We start from the raw sequence: 13,418 nt of genomic DNA, 5'->3' as shown, positions 1-13,418 counted from the left end.
ATTAAGTTTTTAAAAAACCTTTTCTTTTTCTTATATAATGATGAGCTGTAGGTGGTTTTATTGAGGGGTCAGTAGAATAACTTGTCTTCTCTTGGTTTTTAAATAGATCTTTCCCAGCTCAAATTCTCTTTCTAAGAACCACGTAGAAGAGTTTAAAAAACATCACCACAATATGAAGTACTTAGAAAATACAAAGTTTATTCTTACCATTCTTTTTTGCTCTCTTTACTGTCCTTAAATAAACATATCTTCATGCTCAGATGTATTAGGTCTGAAACCTGGGTATCTATGTATTAATATCATCAACATTTTAAAGGTTTAGATATTAGCAAATTTTTAACAAATGTGAATGAATGGAGAAATAAAAGCATGACCATTAAGTGCAAGAACCATCATCACCGTTTAAGGTGGGGAGGAAAAAATCTGCAGTGTAGACATCAACCCAGACAGGCGCTGAGAATTACTGATTGAGATATCGCCTTGATTATTCAGTTGAAGAAAGTGGGTGGCTGATGAGTGATATTTTTAAAGGTCACATTTTGAGTTGTTTGCAATATTCTTGATTAAACTTATCAAGATTTTTTAAAGCTACTTTAAAATATTGTTTATTATTTTTAATAATGAAGTATTGTTTAAGCATATGTGGTGTTTACTGTTTGGGCACACTAAATATTGAGATAGTTGTTGAGTTACTTTGAGCTGTTATGCCTTCTTTTTCTTAGAGTCCTAATGAGAAACCTCTTCATTGGACACTTCCACACACCAAAAAATCAGCGTCATGAAGTGTTACGATTAATGGGAAGCATCCTAGGTATCAAAAAGGAGGAAATGGAGCAGGTAACCAAACAGTGAATGTCATTCTGAATACATTTATAACTAAAATACTGGCATCATATAAGATTGTTTTCTTTTACTATATAACTTTTCCTGAATACAGTTTTCTCAACAGTGTAGAAGTGGAGTCATTTTATACTACAAAGAAGAGGTAGATTTGTGCAATTTGTATAATACTAGTTTAAATGTTTTGTAACTTGTAAGCCAGTGCTCATATCAGAATGCTGAACTTAATTTTGAGACACGACAACCCTCAGCTCTATTGGAGGTAGTGCTTGGGATGACATTTCAGTATGTTTGTAGCTTCTGTCAGTAGGAAATGTTCGCTAGGAACTGAACTTGAAAAGCATGGTTTGCTGTCATCTGAAATCTTGTAAAAATGGTTCTTTTTCCTTTTCTTGTATTGATAATATTTTTCTGTTTTAAAATAATCTTTCAGTTGCTTAAAGAAGATCAGGGTGGTGTTACCAGGTGGATGACTGGGTGGCTTGGAGGAGGATCAAAAAGTGTCCCCAATACACCTTTGAGACCAAATCAGCAATCTCTGCTTAATAGTGTAAGAGTTGATTTATTAACATTTTAAAGGTTTAGATAAAGATAAAACTGTTAAAGATGAAACTATTTTAAACTGGATGGCATAAAATTTAATTTAAAGGAAAAGTCTACACTACATTATTTTAATCAGATAATATTACTGGTGAGCTTTTCTCTACTCATTGATTGGGTGTTACTTTAGAGAAATATGACTGTTTAATACTTGTTTTCTGTCAGTATAATTTTTCATGTCTGTGTAAAGAGTTACTGAAATGATTTAAGACTTGATGTCTTAAGTGTCTTGATGGCGAGAAATCTAAGTGTTATCAGATGGCTAATTCTGATTATGAGGTTTGTAATGAGTGTTGTCATCAAAGATTATTAAATTGTTAAAGTTTCTAATTGATACTTAAGTAACTAAAAGTGTTATCACTTTTAATTGTTCATAAAGCTTATTTATAAAGAACCAATTCAAATGGCATAGCATGGCTAGTTTTTAATATTTAATTAGAATAGCTGGTTTGTTTTCTTGGTTGTAGTGAATATTATTTTAATATCTGGCTAATATATCCAAAATATTTTTTCTTAGTCTTTTTCAGAACTCTTTGTTAAATTTCTGGAAACGGAATCTCATCCATCTATTCCACCACCCAAGCTTTCTGTTCATGATATGCAGCCTCTAGATTCGCCAGGAAGGAGAAGACTAGATACAAGTGGACCAGAAAGTTTTAAAGGTAAACTCAGATACTTATTTTTTTTTCACAATTTAAAAAATCGAACACTTAATTTATGATTATGTTTTATAGTGATATTAACTAAATTTTGAGTGTTTTTAAAAATGTGGAATGACTAATTCCAGAATTCCACTAAGACAGTAGGTTTTGGCTCCATATAGTCTTGTAGCAATCTGATGTTTAATTAGCTTAGATTAATTTAAACAATATGAAATATTTTCCCTTTGTTTATTGGAATAATTATTCTCTCTCTGCATAAGCCACCTTGAATTATTCTTCTTGAAAGAATAATTTCCTTTCTCACTAATGGTGCTTTTTGCTAATCAGAGTTAGAATTGTAGTTTATAGTTAAAGGTTTTTTTTCCCCTGTGAAAATCTAAGTATTACACTCAATTACCAAGGTTGGTATGTTAATAATAATTATTGAAAAAAATAATACTTACTTTAAAAATTGTAAGAGTAGTTTAGTAAACTGGCTTGGACATCCAGGGCCATCGTGAAGTGTTCTTATATGTTGAAAGGTCTGCCTGGAAGCAAATGGTTTGGTGGTTCTATAATATGTAGACGTAGTTTTCTATCCTGCTAGATTGTAAGGATCTTATTTGTTCTATTCATATCCCTTATATTGGCATGCGGTAAAAGTTCTTGAGTTGAAATTGAAGTATAATCCATTTTAGTACAGACTAACATCTTGCTAGTTGGGCTGTAAAGGTTTCTATTATATACTCTCAAGTTTATATCACATACCAAATACTTAAATTTGGAAAAATATTAAATAATTTATATTCTAAATTTTAAGAACTTCCTTAGTCCTTATTTGGATGAGTATTTCTCTGTTTTCTTGAACTTTTATAGAAAGAGAAAGTGGTAATATCTGTTTAGATGAAAGACTTGGCTGCTAAATTTATTTATTTATTTATCTATTTATTTATTTATTTTTAATGTATTTCAAGTAATATTTCTTTATTTTTTAACTTTTTATTGAGTTATAGTCATTTTACAATGTTGTGTCAAATTTCAGTGTAGAGCACAATTTTTCAGTTATACATGAGCATACATTCATTGTCACATTTTTTTTTCACTGTGAGCTACCACAAGATCTTGTATACATTTTCCTGTGTTATACAGTGTAGTCTTGTTTATCTGTTCTACATTTTGAAATCCTAGTCTGTCCCTTCCCACCCCCTGCCCCCTTGGTAACCACAAGTTTGTATTCTATGTCTATGAGTCTGTTTCTGCTTTGTATTTCTGTTTTGTTTTAGATTCCACATATGAGCTATCTCATATGGTATTTTTCTTTCTCTTTCTGGCTTACTTCACTTAGAATGACATTCTCCAGGAACATCCATGTTGCTGCAAATGGCATGATGTTGTCAGTTTTTATGACTGAATAGTATTCCATTGTATAAATATACCACATCTTCTTTATCAGCCATCTGTCGATAGACATTTAGGCTGTTTCCATGTCTTGGCTGTTGTAAATAGTGCTGCTATGAACATTGGGGTGCAGGTGTCTTTTTGAAGTAGGGTTCCTTCTGGATATATACCCAGGAGCGGGATTCCTGGGTCATATGGTAAGTCTATTCCTAGTCTTTTGAGGAATCTCCATACTGTTTTCCACAGTGGCTGCACCAAACTGCATTCCCATCAGCTGTGTAGGAGGGTTCCCTTTACTCCACATTGACTGCTAAATTTAGTCTTAGAAACATCTTAACTTTAATGTGTGTAGACTATACTATAAACACTTTTTTCTTGTTACACTGAGTTTTAGCATCTTGAAACAGATTCCAAAATTTATTATGGCAGGGTCTCCCCGCTTTTCCCCTCCTTCCTCCATCTCCATCCCTTCGCCTTCTTCCCTCTTCTCTTCTTTCCTACCCACCCCCCACTGCAGTTAACAGGTCATGTGCCAAGCTTGATTTATGCTGATCAGAGACAAAAGCCAGAGCTTACTAAGTAGCACCAGGAGCTCTTTCAGGGTTTGGAAAGTTGTCATTCATAGGAAAGCACAGCTAGGGCACCCAGGGTGCACAATGATAAATATATTTGATGAATTTGTCTCAGTGCTTCCTTTGTTTTAAAGACCTCTTTTATTTGAGTTTTCCACTTGAAGTGGGTGCCTTTGAGGTGTTGCTTGTCTCTTATCAATGAAATTGTTAGAGGTCTTATGTAATAAAGCAGAGTTATATCCATTAAAGCATTAGGGCATAGCCAAACACCTGTTTCAATAAAAGCTAATTGTTCAGCCTGATTTTATAGAGAAATAATCTAATCAAGAATGGTTTTCAAACATTTGAATGTCTAAAAGATGATCAGGTTATGTAAGGCATAAATTGTTTTTCTGTTGGTAAATTCATATCACGTCTAATTGTTATTATTGTAATATGGGTGCCATGTGTTTTCATGGCCATTATCATCATTTGGGCAGAACAGGTCAAGTCCTCTCACCTTCCAGGTGGTTAGATAGAGCTTGCCTGGTAACATAGAAAACACCTTTGAAAAAGCTGTTGTTACACTGAGTGATGTTTGTCACTTGTATAACTGGAATTTGAGTGTAAAACAGCAATACTCGTGTGTTTGATAAAGTATTAGCTCTGCACACACAAACTCCTCCCCCCTTTCCTCTCCCATTCCTCCCTCTTACTGCCTTGTCCTCTTTGCCTTCTGTGTCTCATAAACACTGCTTACCAGAGCCAGAACCGAGCAACATGTGAATTAAATTTTTTGGGGGCCAAATCTGGGAACCTAAAACACATGTACAGCATTGACTAAATAACATATGGGAGACTCAATAATTCATGTTTTGTCATGTAGAGACAGTGGAATCCAGGTCTGGTAGAAGAACAGATGTGAACCCGTTCCTGGCTCCCCGCTCTGCGGCCGTGCCTCTTATCAACCCAGCTGGACTTGGACCTGGCGGGCCTGGGCATCTTCTTCTGAAGCCCATTTCAGACGTACTGCCCACATTTACACCTTTGCCAGTGTTACCTGACAACAGCGCTGGAGCTGTGTTAAAAGACATTTTAAAGCAATAGATGATTCTCAAGCCAGAGATGACTTACATAGCACTTTAAAAAGGAACCCTGAACACTATGTGTATGTACTTTATCACAAAGTGGCCTTTTGGAAAAAGTCATGTATTTGTTTGCAGTTGTACTTTCTCTCACTTTAATAAAAATATTCTTAATGCTTTTAGAAATTGCAGGTGTCACAGGAGGAAGTGTGTGCTATATTATCTACTCTTCTTTCCTGTCTGATCTGACCTAATTTAAGCTAGAAACATTCTATCTTTTAATATTAATTTACAAAAATAAGAAAAATAAAAAGATGAAAATACTGGTAGCTATATATATATCAGCTCTTTATTTTCTTTTTAAGCTCATTTTTCAAGCTCATTTAAGCTAGAGATGTGTTTTATCCTTTAAAGATAATCAACAGATTTACAAAAAAGTAAAAGGAAAGAAGAAAATAGTAGCAGTGGCTTACCTGCGTAGTGCAAAAAATTGATCTAAAGCATGTATAGTCATCTTTAGAGGACTTGGTATAGACAGGCCAAGAACAGGGGTGTCCCTGGGAGGTCACAGGTGTCCTGAGATGGGATGTGTGTGTATTTGGTTCTGTGCTGTTTCATCACGTGTAGATTCGTGTGGCCACCATAGTACAGAGACAGAGCAGTCTCGTCGGGGAGCCCTCGTGCTTCACCGTCATGGTCACCTCCCTCTGGCGACCACTCACTGCGTGCCTCCTCTATAATTATGACCATTCAAGAGTGCCATTCAATGGAATCATAAGTATGTAATCTTTTGTGATTGGCTTTTCTCAGTATAATTCCCTTGAGATCCTTCTAAGTTGCTCAGTGTATCGGTAGCTTGTTCCTTTTTACTCTTCAGTACATACTGTGAATATATGATTTAGTTTTAAGAGCTAAGGTATCTCTTTAAAGATACCATCTTAAAACTAAATGTTTCCACACACCTACACACAACTTTCATCTAAGTGTTAAATTGTACATCTGCATTTCCATAACTATAATTAGCCATATCACTAGACACGACCCCTCCTGCCTCTGAGGTGTTGAAATGAGAGGTACAGCCATGCAGGAATTGTCCATTTTCACCCCCATGGTCGCTGAGGCTGGTGAAGTGATTTCAGTAATCACTTCAGCAACACCAGCACCAGGTGTTTGAAACTTAACGGTCACGGGATATTTCTTTAATTTTTTATAATCCCCTCAGAAAAATCCTAACTTGGAATTTATTTCAGGATGTTCATGTTTGTATTAGTTGTTGAAGTTGTACATTTCAAGACATTTCTTGCAAATTTTGTAAATTTCGATATGCCTTTAAAATAGAAACATCTGTATAATAAGGAAAGATGACAATGATACTAATCCAAATATGTAAATAGGCCTGGCTCTGGCCACAGCTGAATTTGGTTATTTGTAAATTTTGCTGTGACTAACTGTATACTTAGTACTGTATTTAGAGGATTGAAAGTCTTTATGTGTTGATGGATAAAACTTGTTTTTCCGAAAAATCTAGTAACTGAGACATTGCTGCTTCAGAACATCACCTGTCTCCTTAGCTAATTTATTTATATTGCCATCCTTTACTTAGTATACTTTAAAGGAAGACATCATACAAGTTCTATATTAGAACTGTCAAACTGCCTCCCATCTGTTTTGCCCATTATTATTTCTCTATGAAGTTATTACTCTTAGATTTTATAAGATCCCTTCAAAGATACTTTTACTGACCATCCTAAATTATTTGCTACTTGCCATTGAAGATTCATTTCAGTGTGGAGCATCTGAAATAAAATTTTCTAATTAAAAAAAAAGACACATGATCCTTCATTTTGAAGAACTATAGATGCAAAAAGATGTCCTCTTTTAATCTGAAAAGGAGATGCATGGTGTGGGTATTTAAGTAGCATGTCATATTTTAAATGCCTTTTATGACATTTTAGGTTTTTCCCTCCCTGCTCAAAATTGTCCCTCCCCCACCCTATAGTTTAACATAAGTTTGAAAGCTGTTATGGGTGGATTGCACGTTGAAACATCCCAACACGACCTTCCACAGCTGCTATTTTTAAAAAGTATGTGACCTTGTCCTAACGCTGTGGTACCTAATGTTTCAATTGTATCATCATTGAAACTATAGCTCACTGGTCTGCATACTAAGTGTTTGTTGATCTAAACCAGACGGAACTCATCTACTTTTCTAAAACTAAGTGTGTCAGAGATGAACCATCTGCTCAAGGCATCTTCTTGGTAACCATGCAGTGATGAAGCATAATTTTTAATGTTAGCAGTAGGACATTGCTAACAGTCATTTTACTGCAATATTTTCACTACAGTAATTCTACTGTTTACTTCTCTATAAACTTACTAAAATTTGTGGTTGAATGTTGCCATTGCTGCCAGTTTTTCACAACATTCCTAATGGCTTTCAACTGTTATGCTGTAGTAGAAAAATTCATTGTCTTTGGATTTGATTTTGGTATAATCCTGTATCTCATAGTTGCTTGAGTTTTAGTTCCTGCCATTATTGAGTTAAGAGAAAAAACAAAAACAAAACTCAACAACAAAAACATGGGGAGAAAGGAATGACTTTCTTAAAACCAGCCAATTAAGATAGTAAATATCCCCCCAAATAAAGCCTCCAGTTTATTTTAACCTTGTAATGGATAATTGAAAGGGGGAAAAAGTCCAAATACTTTTCTAATCAGTAGATAGAACATGTCTTCAGGGGGAAGAGAGTAATAATTATTGATAAAATGCTGTTCTGTGTCAGACCTAAAGCATTTGAATTTGATTTTTAAAGCTAATGATATTTTTCACATATCAAATAATTTAAAACATCTTCCATCAACAAAATTTTATCTTTAATTTTGTAAATATCAAGTAAGTATAACATTCATTTTATATATTCCTATGGAAAAAGTAATGGTACTTTTAGTGCTCTGGCATTTGTGATTATTTGCCATTCTTTACTTTTTAACTTATTAAGGTTTCTCTACTTAAAACTGATAAGTTGTCTTTTGATTTTTAGAGAAATACCTTGTGGGAAATTTACAGCTCAACCTTAGTATTGAGTTGTGTTTTATAGAGCAAAGTCGACGCATTTCTGAGTTTCTCAGGAGTGCTGCAAGACAGAAAAATACTCCAAATAAAAATGATATATGTAAGTTGGCAATGTCTTCATCCACAATAAAAAAAAACTTTTTTAGCAAACAGCTGCTGACTTTTTCTTTAGAAGGGGGAGAAATGACTTACACATGTTGTTTATAGCAGCAGTTGATGAACTACTGAAGCTAATATCTTCAAGTGTTCACCGGATGTCTGCTGTTAGTATACTGTGCGAGCCTTGGAAATGTTAAGTATGAACAGTTTAATGGACGCTCAAGATTGTGTATGGAAGGATCTGACGGGTTTTAGCCAGCCCTTTTTTTTCCCCTTTCAGAGGTGACAGTATATACATTGTTGGACTCTTGGTCTTTCTGCAAAATAATCAGTTACATACTCATTTTTCTTAAATGGGGAACTTGAATATTTTAACTGTTCATGTTGTATTGGAAGGAACATGGGGTTTAAAGTTGAGAGATGAATTGGAGTACAGATTTTGACCCTTTCTGTGTGATCTTTAACAAAACTGCTTTGACTTTGGGACTGATCTTTCTTGTCTCTGAAATAACAACCATCTACTAAACTTACGGGGGCTGTAAGGATCAAAAGACCCATTTATTACATTTATTAAATGAATAAATGTACCACTTGTGGAAATGCTTTACAAAGTCTGTAGTTCTATACAGATGTTAGAAGTTACGATAATTACTGCCAAGAAGTGGGTAAGAATGGCAGGGGTGGGACTGTTACTGAAACCAAGTTTTGCTTCAAGAAGGTCAGGAGAGGTCAAAAGCCTGAAGTGCTGCTACTCTGATGAGATCAGTTTTAAGGAGAAAACATTGGCTTAAGAACTGGACCAGCAAATTGTTGGCTTTGACTTAGAGAAGTGTTGGTGGAGGTGAGGAGGGAATAGCTTAATAGAGTGCATGCTTAGCATGCATGAGGTCCTGGGTTCAACCCCTAGTACCTCCACTAAAAATAATGATAAATAAGCCTAATTACCTGCTCCGTCCCCAAAAAAGAAGAAACAAAATAGTGTTGGTGGCATTATGGGAGCAAATGCCACGTTAAGTAGGTTGAGTAGGTGTTGAGCAGGTGTTGGTAGTGTTTGTAGGCAACTCTTCTGAGAAATCAAATCGTGAAGGAGAAAGAGGATACTAACAGGAAAGGAAGGTGGGGTCGAGGGAGAGTTGTTCTAAGCTGGGAGACTTAAGCATGTGTGAATGCTGTGGGAAGGACATGTTTAGATGGGGAGGCTGAAGAGCGGAGAGAGAAGAGTTCTTGAGAAGGGGGAGCTGATAGAATCCAGACACAGATGCAGGGATTGGAAGGACCCCTACTGGGACCTTCCATTGATGGAAGAGGGGTCGCTGCAGAGAGCAGGTGCATCTTGGTGGAGAGAAATTGGGAATTTTCTTCTGTGATGTTGGCAAGGAGATTTATCTACCACAAATGAGGGAGGTGGGGGGCTGAGGCTTGAATGATACAGTCAAATGTGAGAGACAGAACGCAAGTCCAGATTACTAGAGCAGTGCTCGTAGGCATGTGCCAAGTGCTTGAGGGCCTGGACTTGGGCCTGGCAGACAGATGGGAGGAGGGGGAGTGGTTGTTAAGCACATCAAAGGAAGTAACATTTGAGCACTATAGAAGGAAGTAAGCTAGCAAATTAAATGTCAGCTAAAAGTCAAACAGTTCTTGCCCTAACCAATTCTAGGGGAATACAAATTATTAACCTGAACCTCGTTTTCCTGTCCTTGGGATTTAGGTCATGTGAATAGATGGTATATCTGAGTGTTTTATAGCATGTTGTTATTATAATTTAATATATCCAGTAAACTATTAATCCATTATAATTACAACAATATTTGTTTTGGAGATAAAGAACAATTCAAGAATGTTAATAAAAGGATGACTTAAGGCAAATATTTGAACCCTTAGTTGGTTTTCTGCCTTGGCTATTACTGTGTATCAGTCTCTTAGCTCTTCTTGGGTTAAGAAATTAATAATTTGCACTATAACAATACTTCAACTGGTAATTTTCAGCTGTGACTTTTTTTGCAAGCGTATTCTCCTTTTCACCTCCAACAGCCTTAGACTTCAGTGAACTGTTTGACCCTCACAAATTAAATCTCAGTGATTGAAAATATTTGTCAACTTGATGTCACTAAGAGTTTGGTAAAGTTGTTTCCTAAATATAGTTGGACTGTTAAACATGGAGGATACATTATTGTATTTTATAAAATATAAGGTATTTTAGGTGTTGAAGGACATTGTATTGTAAGAACTTTTCCTCCCATAATGGTGACTCAATCCCGAGCCCTTCTGGACCCATAGAAAGTGGGTGTGTATTCAAAATGCATCCAAATGCCTAAAGGGCAAAGTCCACCCCAGATGGTCAAGGGAACCATGATTTCATTTAAAGAAAAGAAATGGAAAGAAAGCCATATAAATTCACTCAGATTTCCTACGCAGTCCCTTCCATTTAGGTGTATTTAAAGAACCATGGTGTTATCTGGGAGTTAGCAGGTTAATCCTCTGTAGAAGGAATTTTCAGTCATGCTCCCTGAATAAAAAGGGGATGGTGGTGATAAAGTTACAAGTTGTAGACTAATGAGGTAATTTTTTTATTTTTGAAAACTTATATGGAATGTGGAGTCTTTGAAAATTTTTGGAATCATTTCAAAGTCATCACTCCAAGGCATTTGCCAGGCCTCATGCAAACTTACTATGACAAAGGCGTTCAAAACATGTTGTTCCCTCCAGGACTGCACTTGCAAGCTGTAGCTGCTGCGTTGAAAAATATTGATGATGGTAAAAAATCAATTCTCCACAGACTTGCTACTTGAGAAATGTATACTTCCATTTTTTAAAAGTCTTTTCACTTTGATTTTTTTCCCTTCAGGCATGAGTTTTACTTGCTGAAAAGTAACTGTCCCCCTGCTGTCATCCTTTAATGTGTGTGTGTGTGAAATATCTTAAACATTTAAGAATAGACAATAAGGATGTTAGGACGGACATCTGGTTATAGTGACGTGAAGAGGTCAGCCAGTACTCCCTGCAAAAGACAAAAACAACCACGTTGGGACTCTGGTAATTGACCAGAGGCTGACAAGAAATTGAAAGTCATAGATTTTTGAAAAGCTGCTAGAGCTTTGGGTAAGAACCATGGACATCTGTATCCTTCCCTTCCTGCCTGGGGCTCCTCCACCCCCGAGCCTCCCAGTTTTTCCAGCACCAAGTCATCATGAAAACCAGTAGCATTGTGGCCTGAGGGGTGGCCTCAAGGATGGAGGGGGTGGAGGCTGCAACAAACCATGACTTGGTCACTTATCAGTGGTGACCAGGAAGGAAACCTGGCGAAAACCCAGGGTCACTAGCCTGAGGTCGCCACGCCAGACAGGGCAAGGGGCCCACCCACAGAGATTGGGTGGGGAGACCTTAGAACTCAGACAGCCACGGAGAGGCCCTGGTAATGGGAAACTGAGACAGCCCATGTCAGACTGGCCTTCGAGTGCTTCTCAATCCACACACGGATGCACTGACGCAGATGGGAGGAGCGATGGCTTGAGGAGTTTAACCAGCACAGCCTCTGCTGGCCACCAAGCCGTGCCTCCAGGAAGCTTGAGGAAATCAGATAAAAATAAGATAAGAACATCGTAGCTCCTGAGCTCCCCTGTGGGGAGGCGGATGCCTCAGGTTAAGTCCAGCCAAGTTGTTATTTATTTTTACTTTTATTTAAAAAAATTTTTTTTTAATTTTTTTTTTTTTTTGGCAGGGGAAGGTAATTAAGTTTACTTATTTATTTTTGGAGGCGATGCCAAGGATTGAACCCAGAACCTCGTGCATGCTAAGCATGTGCTCTACCGCTTGAGCTACACCCTCTCCGACCCAGTCAAGTTTTTAAAGATCAGAAAAATGTATCACAATCAATAGTTGCTACAAATAGAATCTAACTTGTCCAGATCTCAACCCCCAGTGATGAGTAAAGCAAAGAAGAAAGTGTGACCCATACTCAGGGGAAAAGCGGTCAAGAGAAGCTGCCGTGGGCCTCAGGGTTGGATGTGGCCCCTCGAAACTTCGAAGCAGCGATTACAAAAGCAAAAACTAAAGGAGAGTCCGTTCAAATGATACATAATAAGTACTTGCATGCTTAGTACCCAGCGTTATCAAATCTAAACATTATGCCGTATTTTCTAAAGAATTTTCTAAACTTTTTATTAATGAAAATTTCGAACATAGACACCAAAGGACAGAGCAGCTCAGCGAACTTACATACCCACTGGCAGCTTCAACGGTTGTCAACTCAGGACCGATTTTCTACTCTTGTTTCATCTTGTGCCCACTCACTTCCCTTTTTTAGTTTGAAAGCATTTTCACACAGCATGTCTTACAACTGTAATAAATGAGGAGCCAACCTTGTTCCTTTTTGTAGGACAACAGAGATGATCTAATAATGAATGCCTCTCCTGTCCTTGAACTCTCCAGGAGTGCTGCTGAAATCTGACATCCCACCTGACACCTAGAGAAGCTTACCGTCTCTCCTACTCCTGTTTGCTGTTGGAAGCCCATTCTCTTGTGCAGCAGGATGACATATGATAGCTGTACATATTTTTACATTGTTACTGGCAGAATTAAAAGTCGACAGCATACTGTTGTTCTCTCTGATTTTTGAAGGGGTTGATTTTCAATTCAAGAATCTGGGAGCCACTTATTTTGTGTGGATTGTAAATAGGAAGTGAGAAAATTTGAACATCATACTATTGTAAAGTTATATTAAAAATATTAAGTTTGCCCCAAACCTCAATCCACTAAGTGTCAGGAAACAGACAAAAAAGAAACAGAGATGGTAAATTAGAAGAATGCTAGTAGCTGCTTTCTTTTTTAATTATTATTATTTATTTTATTTTATTTTATTTTATTTTTTAATTTTATTTTATTTTAGTAGATGTTTTCTTGAGGGCTCTGGGGCTCCATGGCAAAGAGTATGTTTGCTCAAAATCTGTTCATAGTCGAGATCCCATATTTCACGCTTGGTTTTATGTTAAAACCACAGTCAGTTAAAACAATTCATAAGTAAAGCCCAGGTGTTTTCATGATTTGCTGAATTTCCTGAGAATTCCAAGTATGTGCAAAAACTCCTGGCATCCTCGAACCAGTGGGTTACATGACAGTACAGGTAGAGACCACAC

The 13,418-nt window shown here is 36.7% G+C and overlaps 1 protein-coding gene across 5 annotated transcripts in view; it reads left to right on the top strand.

Annotated features, from left to right (window-relative positions):
• TRIP11 (thyroid hormone receptor interactor 11) overlaps positions 1-12,866 on the top strand; it is a 66,908-nt gene extending 54,042 nt beyond the window's left edge. For 4 of the 5 annotated variants that reach the window (XM_031454211.2, XM_064486208.1, XM_010988119.3 and 1 more), the window contains 4 exons: positions 723-837; positions 1,274-1,390; positions 1,958-2,102; positions 4,917-8,339. In XM_031454211.2, the coding sequence (XP_031310071.2) occupies positions 723-837; positions 1,274-1,390; positions 1,958-2,102; positions 4,917-5,137 (598 nt within the window). In that variant the 3' untranslated portion in view covers positions 5,138-8,339. Of the gene's footprint in view, positions 1-722; positions 838-1,273; positions 1,391-1,957; positions 2,103-4,916; positions 8,340-12,714 lie in introns of those variants that run through there. The other variant, XM_031454212.2, reaches the window with a different exon arrangement.
• Positions 12,867-13,418: the final 552 nt, after the last annotated feature.

Source organism: Camelus dromedarius, chromosome 5 (assembly GCF_036321535.1).
Source record: "Camelus dromedarius isolate mCamDro1 chromosome 5, mCamDro1.pat, whole genome shotgun sequence".
NCBI classification, from domain to species: Eukaryota; Metazoa; Chordata; class Mammalia; order Artiodactyla; family Camelidae; genus Camelus; species Camelus dromedarius.
This window is presented reverse-complemented; position numbering and strand designations above follow the sequence as displayed.